The sequence below is a fragment of the Ornithodoros turicata genome, unplaced genomic scaffold, assembly GCF_037126465.1.
Source record: "Ornithodoros turicata isolate Travis unplaced genomic scaffold, ASM3712646v1 Chromosome85, whole genome shotgun sequence".
NCBI classification, from domain to species: domain Eukaryota; kingdom Metazoa; phylum Arthropoda; class Arachnida; order Ixodida; family Argasidae; genus Ornithodoros; species Ornithodoros turicata.
This window is the reverse complement of record NW_026999393.1, coordinates 243,470-257,460: the sequence shown is the minus strand read 5'-3', so window position 1 is coordinate 257,460 and position 13,991 is coordinate 243,470. Positions and strand designations below refer to the sequence as shown.

The 13,991-nt window shown below is 46.9% G+C and overlaps 1 protein-coding gene across 1 annotated transcript; it reads right to left on the bottom strand.

Annotated features, from left to right (window-relative positions):
- Positions 1-961: 961 nt before the first annotated feature.
- On the bottom strand, positions 962-3,957 carry LOC135374580 (uncharacterized). Its single transcript, XM_064607524.1, has 3 exons — positions 3,381-3,957; positions 1,922-3,268; positions 962-1,803 (listed from the first exon to the last, which is right to left on the bottom strand). The coding sequence occupies exons 1-3, from the start codon at positions 3,955-3,957 to the stop codon at positions 962-964; spliced, it is 2,766 nt and encodes a 921-aa protein (XP_064463594.1).
- Between the last annotated feature and the right edge of the window lie 10,034 nt (positions 3,958-13,991).

The following is a 13,991-nucleotide window of genomic DNA, read 5'->3' as shown; positions in this document are numbered from 1 at the left end:
TGCTATTCACTTCAATAGAAATTAAATTTGTGTCACATTGGAATATTAGCTGTTGTGCTCGAAATTACTTACACCTATCAGATTCTTACATCTCAGACTTTTTATAATTTTGATTGTAATCGTATTGATTAAGAATATCTTAAATGCGCTATCAATTCTGATTCATTGAAACCTTCCACTAATAAAAATATTGTGTTTGATTTGTGATACCTATTCAATGCTAATGTATCATACCTTTAATAAGTATTGTTACGTGTATTGTGCTCCTTCTATTTCAGATTTTTGGCAAAGTTTTTCCCATTCACGCAGAGTCATAACATAATTCCTAATGACTTTAATAAATATATTTTCACTTGTACTTTTGTGTATGGCTATCCTTTGCATGTAAACTGCACACCTGTTGTAGCTGAAAAAATTACGATTCAAGTCGACTCAGGCTGAAAAATGAGGAAAGTCGGCGGCCCAGGCTGAAAAATGACGAAAGTCGGCGGCCCAAGCTGAAAAATGACGAAAGTCGTCGGCCCAGGCTGAATGATAAACGCACACGTAGCCCTCCGGCCACGCGACGCCCAAGTAGGAAAATTGTGAAAGAAGTCAGCCCAGGGTGAATGGTACGAGCGCACGCAGCCCTCCGGTCACGCTCCGCCCACCACAGCAGCCCTCCACCCGAGCACTGCCCTGTTACAGGTGGTGAAGGTTTTTCGGCTGGGTTTTTCTCCTTCACCTGATTGGCGTCACAATTGGCACAATTCCCAGCACTATTGGCTTTAATAAATATATCTCAACTTGAATGGCATTAATAAATATATTTTCACTTGTACTTTTTGTGTATGACCCTTCTTTGCATGTCTCTGCATGTTATAATCGCGCGGACATGCCTGCGCACACGCGCCGCGCGGGGAAAAAAACGCGCAGGGGTAGGGGTGCCGTAGTTTGGACCGGTCGAAGCCTGGGCCAGACTCTATACTACTAATAATTTATTATTGTCTGTTGGAAGTAGCACCAGCACTTCGTCTCCTGCGGCTAGTTTGAGCTCTCGAGATTTGGCATTGTAGAACCTGCGGTATCTCGCTCCTGATTTTTCCAGCGTATCGTGGGCCAATTTGCAGGTATGTTCCAGTCGATTTCTCAGATTTACGACGTATTCGTATGTTGTCCTGGTCTCCTCAGGAATATCCATCTTAGTCCACATCTCCTTCAGTACAGTTAGCGGGCCCCGAACCAGTCTTCTGTACAGCATATCAAACGGTGAGAATACGAGGCTTTTCTGTGGGACTTCTCGGTACGCGAATAGTAATTCTGGCAAGTATCTGTCCCAATCGGTCGGCCCCTCTTCGCACATTCGTCGTAACATGCTCTTCAGAGTTCCATTGAAATGTTCGACTAAGCCGTTTCCCATGGGGTGATAGGGAGTCGTTTGCATCTGTCTGATTGATAGGAGACGGCCCACTTCTCGCATCAGACCTGACACGAAGTTGCTGCCCCGGTCGCTAAGGATCTCTTTAGGGATGCCGACTCTGGAAAGGATTTCCACAAGCCCCTCCGCGACTCGTTCTGTCTCTATTGACCTCAGAGGAATAGCATCAGGATAGCGTGTCGCGAAGTCCACCAAGGTCAATATGTAGCGGTTGCCTGATCGTGAGGGCGGCGAAATAGGTCCAACGATGTCGACCGCCACCCTTTCGAACGGAGTGTCGATCTTGGGCATCGACTGGAGCGGCGCTCTCGCAATTCGTCCTTTTGGGGTTGTTTTCTGACAGCTGTCGCAGGATCGGACGAACCTTTGCACGTCAGCCTGCACCCCTGGCCAAAAAAAAAAAAAAAAAATCCGTCAGGATTCTCTCGGTAGTTTTCTTGACTCCGAGATGGCCCGCCATGATGCCTTCGTGGGCGAGTCTCAAGATGGTGCCTCTATACTGACTTGGCGCCACCAACTGTTGCAGTGTCCTCCCTTCGTCGATATGATATCTCCGATACAGCACACCTTCCTCTTTAATGAACTCGAACGTCTTGTTCGTATTGTGGCATTGCTGTACTTGTCCTGTTTTACGATGACATGTTCGTAACGTGGCATCCTCCTCTTGTGCCTTGATCAATGATGCGACGTCGGCCGGTCCACCGTCGATCTGCGTTACTCGCAATTTAGGCAGGGGCCTTTCCGCGGCCTTGCTTTGGCTCCTTGTGACGACGGCCATCGTAGTATTTCCCGTGATTTCGGAGACGTCCGCAACCGCAGCTCCAGTTTCAACTCCATCATGACTTCCTTGAGTTCCAAACAAGCTGCAATCCCGGCCGTCGAAATCTTCCTCTGTAGATGCGGACGCACCTGAGAGAATTTTCTCTCTCCTATCCCAGTCTTCATCTGGGTCGTCAGCGGCTCGCACCCCGGGGTTATTGCCCAGTATCACGTCGTACAACAGTGTGTCCATTACTTTTGTCGTAACGTCCCCAGAAAAATAAGGAGTCCTTATGGACACTACAGCCTCGGGCAATCGCCTCATGGTCCCATCTACGAGGTACACCAGCCCAACCTGTCCAGTGAGCTGAGAATCCTGAACCAGTTCTCTTCGGACTACAACGGTGTTGCTCCCAGTGTCTCGAAGTACAGTCACCTTCGTCTGCCCTATTCTGCCTTCGACAACTGGTAAATCTCGGGCTAGAACCTTTATCTTGCTGGACAAGACTGCGTTGACAACAGGAACTCTGTCACCACTTTTCAGCTCAACATAGCCGTCTTCTATGTTACTTCGCAGAGATCGTGGCCCTGTCGCTACAAAACATGAACTTTGCGCTTGGCTCGTTTTATCGGCCTGCCCCTCCAGCTTGCCTCTGCACGCTTCAGCTCTATGACCCACCTTCCCGCAGTTGTTGCATCGGATGCTGTCGTTTCTTTTATGCCATATGCTTCTACATTGGTTGGCGATGTGACCCATCTTTCCGCAAAGGTAGCATCTAGGCGGACTCTTTTCGTCTTGTGGTGGTCTACCCTGACTGGATTTGTCCTTTTGATCCCCAGGCCCGAGTTTCGCTGGATCTTGTCCCTTCGTTATGCCTGTACCACCTTTTACCGCTTTCTGGGTTTCGCCTTGTTTCGAGCTCCAATTACGAATGCCATGAGCTTCCATGTAGTCATCGGCAGCTTCGGCTATTTCTTCTAATGATTTTAGTTTCTTCTCCTTCAGGAAGAGTGCAACGGCGTTGGAACAATCCAAAACGAACTGCTCCCTTATGACAAGTTCACGGAGCTCCTTATAGTCTCCTGCCGCAACTTTTGCAAATTCGATCCAACGGTCGAAATAGCTGCTTATCCGGGTTATAAACTGCGGACTCTCCGGACCGGCAGTTATAAGTTCCGGACTCTCCGTCTACCGGCAGCGTACTCCGGAACCTCTCACGGAACCCTTCAGCAGTTAGGCGAAAGCGCTTGAACAACGCTGCCTTCACCTTCTCATAATCACCACAGTGTTCTGGGGCGACCCGTGAATACACTCCCAACGCCTCTCCTGTCAAGCACATACTCAACGATGCTGCCCAATGACTCTCCGGCCATTTCTGACTCTTAGCTACTCGCTCGAATCGAAGTAAATACGCATGCAGATCGTCTTTTCGTTCATCGAACAGCGCCATGCCCTTTTGTAACCCGAGCATTGGAACATGGTTCGTTTGCGAAACCGCAGGCGCTGGCCTTGCACCCTCAAGTTCAAGTAATCTCAACTTCCTTTCGATTAGGTCTGCTTCAGCCTTGCGCGCCTCGTTTGTCGCTTCTAACTCCCTCAAACGTAACTCTGCTGCTTCTTTCGCAGTTGCTGCTGCTTCCTTTGCAGCCTCCCGATCTGCAGCGCGCTTCTCTCTCTCTGTTGCCTGAAGTTTCGCCTCCTGGGCCTGAATCCATTCCCTTAACTCAGCTCCCTCCAAACCTAACTCTCTCCCAGCGGCAACCAGTGATACAACGTCCATATTAACGGAATGTGTGACTGGCTACACATAGATCAGATGATCACAGCTTAAAGTCCCTGTTCGTGTCTCATCAAGGTCCTGTCGCGGACGCCAGTAATTTTGTCACGTGGTTTGACGAGCCAGGGATTTCCCAACGCGACGACGTAACTGGGGAAGAGCTGTGTTGTCACCGACCAATGAGCAGACCAAGTCACACAATCGTTTTTGGAAACACACACATTTATAAGCAATTAACAAAGAAACAATCAGCTATAGACAGTTTCTTGAACCACTAGTTGAGCACGAGAGAGGAGTTGGCCTGACAGTTACAGTTACGCATTACAGAAGGGCAACATTCAAAGAAAAACAATAAAGCAACTTGCGGTCAAAGAATGTCCAATCGCCGGTGAGTGAGGTCCCTCGTAGAGATGAGATGCGCAGTGGAGAAGATGATCTTGAAGAAAAGTCTGATTGTACTTGAGGAGGATGGAGATGGAGCTTGAAGCAGGAGAACACTATTGCACAGATTGATTGAAGAATACACCAGCCCAGTACTGGTGGCACAACATCGAGGCGCCCGATACACCACGTGAAAGTGTGCGACTTCTTCGTGAGCTAGCCCGATACCAACTGCTTACAGTTCATTATTCTGTCCCGCTTCGGGACTAGAACCCCCCCCCCCTCCATAAATCTGTCGTCAGTGTCAAACACTAAGGAAGCGCACAACATTCCCGTGTAACACTGCGTGTCCAGTTACAGAGGCCCGAAGTGTGGACCAGACACCATATAGGGGAATAGTTCTTGGAATCACACGTGTGCGAATGGCCGCTAACAGAGCGCAGGCCATTCGCGCAGTTTCTTGCCCGTGTTGCTGTGCCGGACAGGTGTTTTTTTTTTTAAGCAACCGGGAAACAGAACTGCAATATACTCGTGTGGGGTGCTGCCTTTGTTCGAGGACTGTGACAGGTATAATAATCATTTTTTAGTTGTTGTTCATTATATGTGTTCCTGGAAGTTTGGTATTTCCTGCGTGTTTGTTTAACTAGTGTTCTTTGAGTGGTTAGTTGCATGTTCCACCAGGGTACCTGCTTATTAGATGGAATGACTGTCTTCAGTGATGAGATTCTATATGTTTTTAGTTTTTCATTAAATATGGTAATGACTTTATCGAGTGTATTACTATCTGGTATGGGGTGTTTGGTTTTGAATCAATTGTCTTGGGCTATTTTTTGGTTGAGTTCAACTTGACTTTTTTTTGTAAATTTCTTTTCAAATTTGTTGTTCTTTTTGTTGGTGGAGATAATAATGTAATTATGGTCGCTGTTAGAAGGGGTGTCTAAAACTTCCCAGAGGGTGATTTTGTCAGCGTATGTGATTTTAGTAACAGTGATGTCAATCCAAGATTTTCCATTGATGGTTTGGAAAGTCGGGGTACTGTCGGCGTCGTTAATAGTAGTGAGGCTATTGTTGATTAGGAATTCCAAAACGTCGTTACCTCTATCATCGTTCGTTGGTCCCCATAAAGCTGATTTGGCGTTTAAATCTCCGCATAATATTATATTTGTTGTTGAGTTTTTAGTGATATTTTCTATTTCGGAGAGGGTGTTTTCTAAATTGTTATTGGGTGGTGCGTATACGTTTATTATGAGATAGTTATCCTTTTTATTTTTGCAGGTGATTGCAAGGATTTCTGTAGATATGGAAGCAAGAATTATATCCCAGGAGTTTGCAAGGCATATTATCTCTGATTTGGGATTTTTGATGCTGGTGAAGTTGTCATAGTCAAGATCTTCTATGATTGATTTGTAGCGTTCCTGAATGAGCAGAAAGTCAATTCTCCTTTCCAGGGCTGTATTTATGGCTGTAAGATGGGCTGTTTTGGATTTGGCTGTATTAATTTGGAGGATGTTAACCATGATTAAGAGGGGGATGTCATGTTATGATAGTTGAGAGGAAAGGGGTGGTGTAAACGTTTACTCGGTATAGCTTGTTCGTGATCGAACGAAGCTCTCTCATTTTTTTCAAGGAGGGACACGCATTTGTAGCGAATACGTGGTGGGTGTCAAATTGTGTTCTGAACTTAGTGTTTGATTGACAGCAGCATAAGCAGCAAAGAGACTCGGGCCTTGCCCTGCAGTCTCGTGCATCATGAAATGCTCCACACTGTAGCAATTGTTTTTTTAAGGTGCTTACATACTTTACTGGTATGTCCGAAAGACATGCAGTTATAGCATCTCCTGAGGTCGACGGCCTGTCGACCTCCGACGGCCTTTTATATATAGTTTTTTTTTTGTTGATTAGAAGTTTAAATATCTTTGGCGTAGTTTCGAGGATCCAGGTCTTGGCTTCCTTGGCTTTGAAGCTAGTTTTTATAGCTATATCTTGATCGTCTAGATCGCTCTGGCTTGATACAACTTGCCAAAGTTTGGGTGTCGGAGATAGCATTGGCAAGATCGCTGAGTCCTGCTTTGTTCGAAGCTTTGAGTATTACATCTCCTTTTGCGGTTGTCTACAGCTCTACGTCGTTCAAGCCGAATTGATGTGGTTGGAAGTTGTTCCTTAACATTTTCTGTACGTCGGTTCTGTCCTCCTTGCTATACAGCATTAGGGTGTGTTTACTTTTGGGAATTTTTTCGGACTTAGTACCTCTGAATATGTCATGGGGGGTGGGGCCTTCAAGACGGCTTCTTTTTCTGCAAGTAGCTGTTGTTTCTCGATGGTTTCGTTGGCGAGAAGTAGTCTATCTTGAAGGATTCGTCGCTTGATTTCATTTTCCCGTATAAACTGTTCATAATCGTCGATTAAATTTCTTATGTCTTCGGAGAGACAGGCAGACTCTTGTCGCAATCTCTGAATCGGTTACGAAGCTTCCGAAGCTTTTTCTCGAATTTTTTTTCTCGTATCCTCTGTGTCGCTTTGGGTAGCTGCTGTGGATCATCCGAATGATGCAGCAGAGGACCGTGTCATAGAAGATCCTGAAGGTGCTACAAACTCTGTGGCATCCTGGCTGGTTCCAGTTTCAGTTTCCTCGAAATTGTGGCCAAACCGTTCATTTTTCGAGGATTTTGACTTCCCCTTGCTTTTCTCTTTTTCGATGGTCTCCCCAGGGGGCCCACTATCGTTCGGCGGCGGCGGCATCCTGGTACGCAAAGCCAAGATGCGCCCAGTGCACGCTAGCGAGACACTTTTTGATTAATAACTTGATTTCTACTGGTCCGATTTTCAAACTTCGAACAGATTATTAAATCGGAACGCAAGATCTATCGTTTGATACATTAATTATGGTTGTAGGCCGACTAGGCCGAAAGTTGAGTAGCATGGTGCACTGTTAGGCTTAGCGGGCCAGGTACTGATTTTTACTGATTACTCAGTAATTTTGGGGTGAAACGAATGAACTAAGCTCACCCGAAAGTCCTGAGGTGTTTATGGATTGATGGCGACACTTCTTTGCACTCGGAAAGGTCTTGGGATAGCAAATTCAACTATTTTACCAAGAGCACAATGCAAGCACGTCCATTCATGCACGGCGCTGGGAGCGCCATGTTTGGGATGGAAAAGGAGCGCCTGGGCAGAAAGGGCGGTCTTGACTTGGGAAAACGCAGCCTTTGGTTCTGCCGTCCAAGGAAGAGGGTTGGAGCGGATCTCCCGGTGACTGAGTAGCAATTCCAGGGGACGGAGGATGGTGGCACAATGCGGGATGAATCGCCTGTAGAAGTTTACCAGGCCGAGAAACCTGCGCAGCTGCCGGTTGGATTCGGGCTGGGGGAAACTGTTAATGGCGGCAACCTTGGTGGCGAGAGGGGCGATTCCGGTTGCGTGTTCAAATCACGTTCGGGTCACCAGTGTGGGAAGCTTAAGTGAAAATTCCCAAACGATAGCGGAGAAGGCTGTTTATTGTATGGCCGCCAGAGCCAGACTGGGTAGCCTAATGGCGGGCAAAAACAGCTGAAGAATTTAAGGCGGCGCATCATAGCCGGCACTTCGCAGAGTTCACGTCGCAGAGTTGTACGTAACTCGTTACCCAGTAACCAGTTACTTTTTTCGGTAACGAAGTAACGACCTAGTTACTTTTCTAAAAATTGTAACTGATAACGTATTCCGTTACAAAAATCGGTAACTCGTTACTCACGTTACTCGTTCCTTTCCTTCGTTTACGCTCGGCTTCAACATGGACGACATGGTCACTTAGTATGTGGAAATTCCCGAAATCGCGTACGCTTCTAACACGAGGTGACCTGACCTGGATGTTCAGCTATTGGGAGCCTTTGGCCGACAGTCACTCTTTTGTTGAGTCCTAAGGTGACCCACATGACGAATGCCGCAACACTTCCCGGTCGTGTCATTGGCCATGAAAGCATTCTTGGAAAAATACCCTGGATTTGTTTGTGGGTGTAGGTGTTATCTCCCAGCAGCTGCCAATGGATATACTAGGGGATCCGGAAAAAACGGTCCCGGAAAAAATGGTCCCGGAAAAAAGGGTCCCGGAGAAAAGGGTCCCGGAAAGAAGGGTCCCGCAGGCAAAAGGCGGAAAAAATGGTCCCGCAGGCAGGCAATAGCTTTGCCGTCGCTTAAGCACACATCTTTGGTGTGACAGATATGTATTATATTTTGTGAACACGGTGTTTTATTTTCCTGTTGTTTTTCTTGCTTTGAATTGCATAGTAGTAGCACCTGACTATCTCGCTTGATTAAAACTGCTATTGTGCTATACCAAAGTTCGCAATAGCTCGATCGGTGCGGGACAGATGACATTAGGGCACAAATACGCTTGGATTTATTCAAGAACAAAAACAGCGGACAATTATATATCACACTGCTATAGTAAGACAGGAAAAATTGGTCCCGGACACTGTCGTTATTTTGTTTCTCCCGCACATTCATCTGAACACTCTTAGCACATTCGTGCATACCGTGCATGAACACCAACTCTACATGTCTATGTCTACAAGAAGTATATGAACTAGTGCTGAAACAAGTTTTTTATTGTCAGTCCCGTGTTCTTTTCTGTTTTAAGGAACAGCAAACCGGCTTTGCACCTGGCAGACCATTCGTTATAGTTATTACAAATTTTTAAAATACATATACCCCCACCCCACTGGTACAAACCAGACACCTTTATTCAAGGCCTCCTCCTGACCTCCTGACCACGCCTAGGATAGAGTAGGTTACACAGACAAAAAGAACTCGGGCCAAAGCCGGAAAAGAGAATGAAGTCAAGTGTAAGCGCCAACGGAAGGACATAAAGCTTTTCACCAGTACCACGCCTAGTCTAAGAGTAGGTTACACATTCAAAAAGTTCACTGACCTAGGTCTAAGAACTCGGGCCAAAGCGTTAAAAGAGAATGACGTCAAGTGTGAGCCCCAACCGAAGGACAGAAAGCTTTTCACCAGTACCGGCGCCGGATCTCAACCTACGGAGCTCTAAACGTCAGGTGAAACATCGGATCTCATCCATCCTCAGTAAGTCACTGCAAACATTTTTTTGCTAGTAGACGTGGATTGTGAAACTTGGGATTTTATTTTCATTTTCGTTTATGTGTGAATTATTTAAGAAATGTTATTTTAGCGTCATATCCAATTTTACAATTGCAATTAAGGATGGGCAAAGGTCAGTTCTAGGGCCACTACTGTTTTTAATGACTTCGACAAGTCGATCATACTGAAACTTTTTCACAGTGTTCTCCCCCAAGTAATGAAATTTTTACACAATTGCAGACACCCCCTGAGTGGTTACAGCGATGGAAATCATCACATCAAATGAAGGACGTGAGAAAATGTGTGTCGATGGGTACGTGTACGTAAAGCACAAGACTGTGGTTTGCGGCGTCCGCTGGCGCTGCGTGAGAAGAATAGAAGCCTGCAAAGAAGCCCTGATGTGTGAAACAACAGGACAGCGCCGAGTCAGTGTAGCCCACAACCATCCTCCGAATCCCAGTGATGTCAACGTGGCAAAAGCTCGCAGCACGATGCGAGAACTTGCGATGTCTACGACGGAGAACCCTGCAGCGATTGTAGCCCGAGCGATGTCACGTCTTACACCAGCAAAGAAGGCATCATTGAAGCAAGAGGACAGCCTCAAGCGGTGCATTCGTGCTCAACGATCTTCTGTGTACCCGCCCCAGCCAGCATCTCTCAGAGAACTTGTGATCGACGGTGACTGGGCGCTAACACGAGGGGCAACACAGGAGCGTTTCCTCATACATGACAGTGGCCCCGACTCAGAGGACCGCATGATTGTCTTCGCAGGCCCTTCCGGGCTCCGGCTTTTAAGTGAATCGACAACATGGTTCATGAACGGGAACTTTGACGCAGCGCCTAAGCTCTTCAAGCAACTATACGTCATTTTAGCACCCTTCGGTACAACCGCAGTACCCGTCGTGTACGCCCTGATGAAGAGGAAGACACAAGAAGCGTATGAGGAACTTCTTCAAGCGGTGGTCGACGAGTGCGCTTCACAGAACATGGTACCATTACCTGATGCCGTTGTCACTGACTTTGAGAAAGGAGCCATGAACGCAGTTAAAGCCGTTCTCGGTGATGACGTCAAGACTAGGGGCTGCTTTTTTCACCTTTGTCAAAGTACTCGGTCGAAAATTCAGGAAACCGGACTGGTACCGAAGTACAAAGAAGACGAGGAGTTTCGGCACTTCATGGGCATGCTGGATGGGTTGGCATTTCTTCCCCTCAGTGATGTTACTAACGGGATGGCATTCTTGAAGACAATAACCCCAGACGAAGCGGAGCCTATTGTGACGTACTTCGACGAATCGTACGTCAATGGGACTTACCGTCATGTAGGTCGAATCCACGACAACCCACGCATTCGACGTACGCCAGCGAGGTTTCCTCCCGAAACGTGGAATGTCCACCAAGTCACACTAGAGGGTGGAGACAGGACAAATAATCACGCAGAAGCCTGGAACCGAAGAATCAGTTCCTTAATTGGGCACTCTCACCCCAGCGTGTGGCGAGCCATTGACGCGCTGCGGCTCGAGCACTCAACGGTCGACGGGAAGATAGGGCAGTCAACAGCTGGTGTCCCAGCAACGAAAAGGATAAAAACATCAACACTGCGTCTCCAGGAACGTCTTCATCAAATCTGCGAGGAGTACGTAGAAGGCAGAAGAACCATGGACAGTTTCTTCAGGGGTATCGGCTACATAATTCGCTTCGGCATGTAAGTGTGATATGTAATTGTCATCTGTCCCGCACCGATCGAGTTATTGCCAACTTTGGGGTAGGAATTTTAATCAAGCGGTGTAGTCAGGTCCAACAACTAGGCAATTCAAAGCAAAAAAAAAAAAAAAAAGAAAAGAAAAGAAATAAAACACCATATTCACAAAACACATACATACATATACATAATACATATCTCTGTCTGAGGAGCATCATCTGTCACACCAAAGATGTGCATGCCTGCGGGACCATTTTTTCCGCCTTTTGCCAGCGGGACCCTTTTTTCCGGGACCCCGTATTTTCGCTCCCACCTCGACACTTGTGGGCTCCAGTGAGGATCACTCGTTGGATTATAAGATGATGATGTCACAGATGATAATACACGTGAGTGTGACCTGGGTTGGACGAGACGTTCAGGGTGAAGGCGGCAAAAGGTAACAGGAATGTAGTATTTTAGTGTCTTCCTTGGCTTCCCAAACTAAAATGACCGAGTGCATCCCACTCGTCGCATTCGAATTTGGAGAAGCGTGCTCAGGTAAGCGTCTTCAATATTGTAGTTAGCTGTAGCAGTTACCGTATCGAGGATTGCACGTTAAAGGCACTCCTTTCCACGAATACCTCGTGGAGCCAATGCCGTGTTGTGAGGCCCGAGAACTTTTGTTGATTTGATGGCTTACAACGGTGTGGGGGGGGGGGGGTATGTTTACTGAAAGAAAGGAAAGGTTAGCCATGCAAAGAGCCAGCTTATACAACGGCTTGTAGACGTTGGTGTAGCATTTATCAGAACATATCAGATATATCACATATTTATCAGAACATAAACGCACAATATCGCGCTGACATCGTGTAGCCTCTTAACCGTGGTGCCAAAATAAGGGAATAAAAGCACCTGTTGACCTTGAATTCACAGAACAAAAAAAAAAAAAAAAAGAAGGGAAGTCAGTCTCGCTACTAATCAGGCACATCCAACACATGCATCAAACAATAACGGTGGTTGTATTTGATGCAACCATGCCTTTCCACAGCAATTTTTCAGTCTTGCCACAGAGGCTCTCGAGCAAATGCACCAAAAATAACCGATGCCCATTTCGAGTACCAACTATTCTTCAAAGCAAATTCCATGGAAATTGTCGGACCAAATGAAGCACGTGTCAATTTTGATATGGTTGTGGCTCTAATAGCATGGTAACGTAAAAGTAACTCGTTACTATCGAGTCACGGGAACGCGTTCCTTTTGTTACTTTGGTAACGGGTAACGTATTTAGTTCCTTTTTTTCGGTAACGTGTACAAGTCTGCTTCGTCGTCTACAGTCGAGGGATGGCGCAGCGAGCGAAATGGTTCGCACAGTCACCGCTTCACAACATTTTGGCGCTTGCTTGGAAATGCAGTACCGCTGATGTAACGTCTTCTTTTTGTGTTATTTTTGTTTTTTTCTTGGCGCGCGACGGGTCAAGCGAAATCTTGTGCAAACATATGACGGTGGTGGTGGTGGTGGTGGTGAAAGGGCTTGCCGTTGTCGGCCTCACGTATGTGGGCAACGTCACGACTGACGCCCTGGGGAAATGTGCGTCCTGGGCCGACTTCTAGGGGAACTGTGCCGACGTATGTCTGAAAACGTCTGAGGAAAACCCAGGAAAAACCCCAGATAGCACAGCCGGCACCGGGATTCGAACCCGGGTACCTCCCAGTCTCGGCGTGACATGGCCAGCACGCTAACCACTGAGCCACGGGAGCTGGTCAAACATATGACGGCTCGTGCTCACCCATGCCAAGTCCTATACTGTAAACACGCATATCGCGCTCAGCCAGACGGAACAATTAGTGGCGCGGCTTTTGAATGCGCACAGGCTGTCCAGCTGTCTCCTGAACTTCTTCGTTGATCTGTTGCTGTTCCGTGCTGTGTTGTTGTCGGGCGAAGGGTTAGTCACCAGTCGTTTCGTGTGATTTCTGCAATGCTTGCGCATATAATAAACGAAATCTCTCGTAACACAAAAAAACCTAGATTGGACACGACGCGGTTGAAACAAGTTGGTGTCGACATGTTATAGCCTACCGACATTACGCAGAAATTGCGAAACGAAACCGCAACCTGTTTTCTTTATTTCCTGTCACCCTGGGCTTACAGATTTCAGACCACGTTGTGGTGGTGCAAAACGCTTCATTTACTTGCACAGTCAACGGAAATGAAATAAAACTGCAAAGAGACTGCATAGCGTTTCCCATATCCTTGGACATCAGTGGAGGGGGAGGAGAAAGGCAAAAGAGAAGAAGAAAAGGGAAGAAAAGCAGGGTAGAGGAGAAAAATGTGTGTGCGTGGGCCATACAGCTGCTTGGAACGTAAAGTGCGAATGGAGGTTTCCCGTTTGGTCGAGTATATAATTCGGGTCTGTTGTGCTCATCCTGGTCGTCACTAATCACGACCCCAGACTTCGCCCAAGCACAGATTAGCATGCCGTGAACTGGGTCTCTGATGTCCCATTCGTCTGGAAGTGACCTTCAGCTCGTATATCTCGGAGTGAGAGCATTTCATAACAAATTGTCATTGTGAGTGTCATCTTGCCTATCCGCGCAGGAACTTCCAGAAATCCACTCTACCTTTCTTTCTCGTCCTCGTCAAGGCTGCCGACATTACATGACCTTGTCTCGATTAGCAAAAGGCACACGGCACACTGATTACAATTCTTCTGGCTTAGCGTACTTCCTTCTGTAATCGGGAACTCTAATTCGCATGCTTCGAGGATAGCGAGGGTCAACAAGCTCTGGCAGCAGGTAGTCGTTATAAATTCGCGCAAGGTACACCACCCTTTTGTCGTTCCGAAAGGCGTGGTCCAGTACCTACAACCAGACATGTACAAGATACTCAAAAATGTATTTAAGA